The sequence below is a fragment of the Silene latifolia genome, chromosome X (genome assembly GCF_048544455.1).
Source record: "Silene latifolia isolate original U9 population chromosome X, ASM4854445v1, whole genome shotgun sequence".
NCBI lineage: Eukaryota > Viridiplantae > Streptophyta > Magnoliopsida > Caryophyllales > Caryophyllaceae > Silene > Silene latifolia.
In genome coordinates, this window is record NC_133537.1 from 336,818,906 (window position 1) to 336,821,808 (window position 2,903).

The 2,903-nt window shown below is 36.3% G+C and overlaps 1 protein-coding gene across 1 annotated transcript; it reads left to right on the top strand.

Moving 5' to 3' along the window:
- Window positions 1-1,543: 1,543 nt before the first annotated feature.
- LOC141620979 (vinorine synthase-like) lies at window positions 1,544-2,650 on the top strand. The gene has a single exon (XM_074437712.1). It carries the CDS (start codon window positions 1,544-1,546, stop codon window positions 2,648-2,650), a length of 1,107 nt encoding a protein of 368 aa, XP_074293813.1.
- Window positions 2,651-2,903: the final 253 nt, after the last annotated feature.

Here is a 2,903-nt window from a genome sequence, read left to right on the forward strand (position 1 = left end):
AAGAATTGTTTATATAGAATTATAAGGACTTTCGACTTGTTCTCCGTAGAATAATGGCGTATATTACATTGAAAGTTCCGTCTTACAAGCAAATGTCTTAAATTGATCATGGAGGTAGAGCTTTATATTTTACTCCCTCTATCCCGGTTATTTGTTATCGTTTTTCATATTGGGGTGTCTAAATGAGTGGTTGTCCTTTCTATTTTAAGAATGAACTTGATTAATAATTTGATCATTCATACTCAATTTGGTTCACTTGTCATTTAGTAATTGACCTTTTCCTCTTTCCTTGGTTTTTGTGCCAAAATCAAAGAACAACAATTGACCGAGACAGAAGAATATAAGTTAATAGGGTTATTCCTCTTTCTTAAGATAAAGGTAACATAGTTAAACTACTTAAACGCCCGATTAGATTTTACATATGGCGGCTTTACCGGGTGGTTCGTGGAAAAAGGATTACCACGCATCAGATGAATTACATACTACCCTTCTAGTAATTGAGTTTCACGTATTTTTTCTGAGTATTTAAAATGTATTAGTTATATAATACGAGTAATTTTTTGATGGCAAAACTAAAAACTAATTAAATTTATAAGTATAATTTTTTAAACAATGTTGTATTTTTTTAACCTAATGTTTAAGTGAACAATTTCAAAAACTTTATAGTGAAAACTCATATTCTTTAAAATAAAATTCTATTTAGACAATCAAATGTACCTTTGATATGTAGGCTCCGTTTGACAAGGTATTTCAGGTACCTGATTTAGTCAAAGTATCTTATTTAACCAAATAAGGTACCTGAAATGAAATGCTACCTATAGTAGCATTTGAGATTTCAGGTACCTGATTTGATTTGATTTTCCGTTTTTACCCCTTAAATTTATACTATTAAATAATTATCATATCTTTTTACGTCATTTCATCAAAATCAGTTAGCTTTTCAGTTAGTTTGCCAAACATTTTTTTTATATAATCAGCTACCTTATCAGTCCCTAACTTTCAGCTACCTTATCGATTCCTTTTCGTGTTTTGATTAGCTTTTCGGTTTTTCAAATTCCTTTTCGTTAGTTTTTTACCAAACAGAGCCGTAACCGTAATCAGTGGTTATTCGTTCACATTTTGTTTGTCAATAATTAATTATTCACGTCAAGTTATTATTCAACAAATCATAGTCACGATGGTCCTTATATTTATAAGACTTAACTACGTCAACGTTATGCAACTGTTTTTTTAACTATAAGTACGTAAAATTATTCAACATCGTACAAACAAAAACTTCAAAATGCAAGAAAAAATGAAACTAGAAATCCAAGTAATATCAATGGAAACCCTAAAACCATCATCTCCTACACCTTCACATCTCAAAACATTCACTCTTTCATTCTTAGATCAAACATTCCCTACAATTCACATGCCTTTTCTCCTTTTTTACGCCACTAAAACACCACGTAACGATAATATTACTGAAATCCTAAAATCGTCACTGATTCAAACCCTAACCCAATTTTACCCTCTAGCCGGTCGATTCATTGACAACTCAACAATGTCATGTAACGACAAAGGCGTACCCTTTATCGAAACTCGTGTTAATTCCCGTCTTACAGGTTTTCTTACAATGTCTCGTAAACTTGAATTGTTACCGGAGTTACTCCCGCCTAAAGACTTACCGTCTCTTGGGCCTAGGCCCATTTCGGAGCTTAAACCTTTAGCATTTCAAATTAACGTTTTTGCATGTGGTGGTGTCGTAATTGGGTGTTACATGTTACATAAAGTCTTAGACATGGCTTCGTGTGGCACGTTTTTCAAGTATTGGGCCGATCTAGTGAGGAATCAAGCCCAAGACGCTAACATTGTTGGGCCGAACTTTGACGCAATTGTCAAGGCCTTCCCTCCACGTCCTACGGTCGAACCGGTCTTTGCACCGGACCGGGTTAACGGCCCACCAAAGAATATTATCCCTCCCTTTGTTGTACTAGGAAGGTGCTTCAAAATAACACAGACGGCTATAACTAGCCTTAAGGCTATGGCCGTAAGTGGGGCCGTTCCCGGCCCCACTTCATTTGAGGCCGTCGCAGGGTTCGTTTGGGAAAACGTCATGGTGGCTGCGTGTATGGCACGTGAGTCAATACCTAAGGATGCAGTATTGTCAATGAGTATGAATATGCGACCGCGAACCAACCCGCCACTTCCTAAGGAATCCATGGGTAATTGCACAACTATAGTCCAAACCAAGCCTAAAATAATGTTGGAAACGACATTGAAGGAGCTGGTTGGGGAGATTCATGATGTCATTCTGAAAGCGAAACCGAAAATTGAGAAATTTCAAAGGGAAAATGGTATAGAGGAAATGTGTTTGGACATAAAAGAGACGACACGAATTATAATGGACGAAAATTCATGTGTTTATCACCTTAATAGTTGGTGTAAGCTTGGTTTGAACGAGGCAGATTTCGGGTTTGGGAAGCCAACTTGGATCGTACCAGCCGATGCTAACCCGCCTCCGTCTCTTAGGAACTCAATCCTGTTTACGGATTCTAGTGATTCTAGTGGTGGTGACGGAATTGAAGTATGGTTGTGTTTGGAGGAGAAAGAGATGCACTTCTTAGAGTCCTGCAAAGGATTTCTAGATTACGCTTTTCCGAATTATTAAGGTTTATTTATACAGAACCCAACTTGTTTGTGTGTGTTTAATAATACAGTACAAAAATATAAAAATAAACAGTGTTGTACTATGGATTTTAATTATTTGTGTAATATTATGAAATTTAATACTGTGTTTGGATAATAATGCTTTTGGGGGTGTTTTAGCCATGATATGAACTATGAAAACACGTTTTTGCTAGCGCTTAGGGTGACGGGCTGCAAAATCAGCACACGTAAACTTGGTATTATAACCGGTGCAT

Bases quoted from the DNA above. Each gene is read 5' to 3' on its own strand.
- LOC141620979 (XM_074437712.1), top strand. From the start codon at position 1,544: ATGTCATGTAACGACAAAGGCGTACCCTTTATCGAAACTCGTGTTAAT.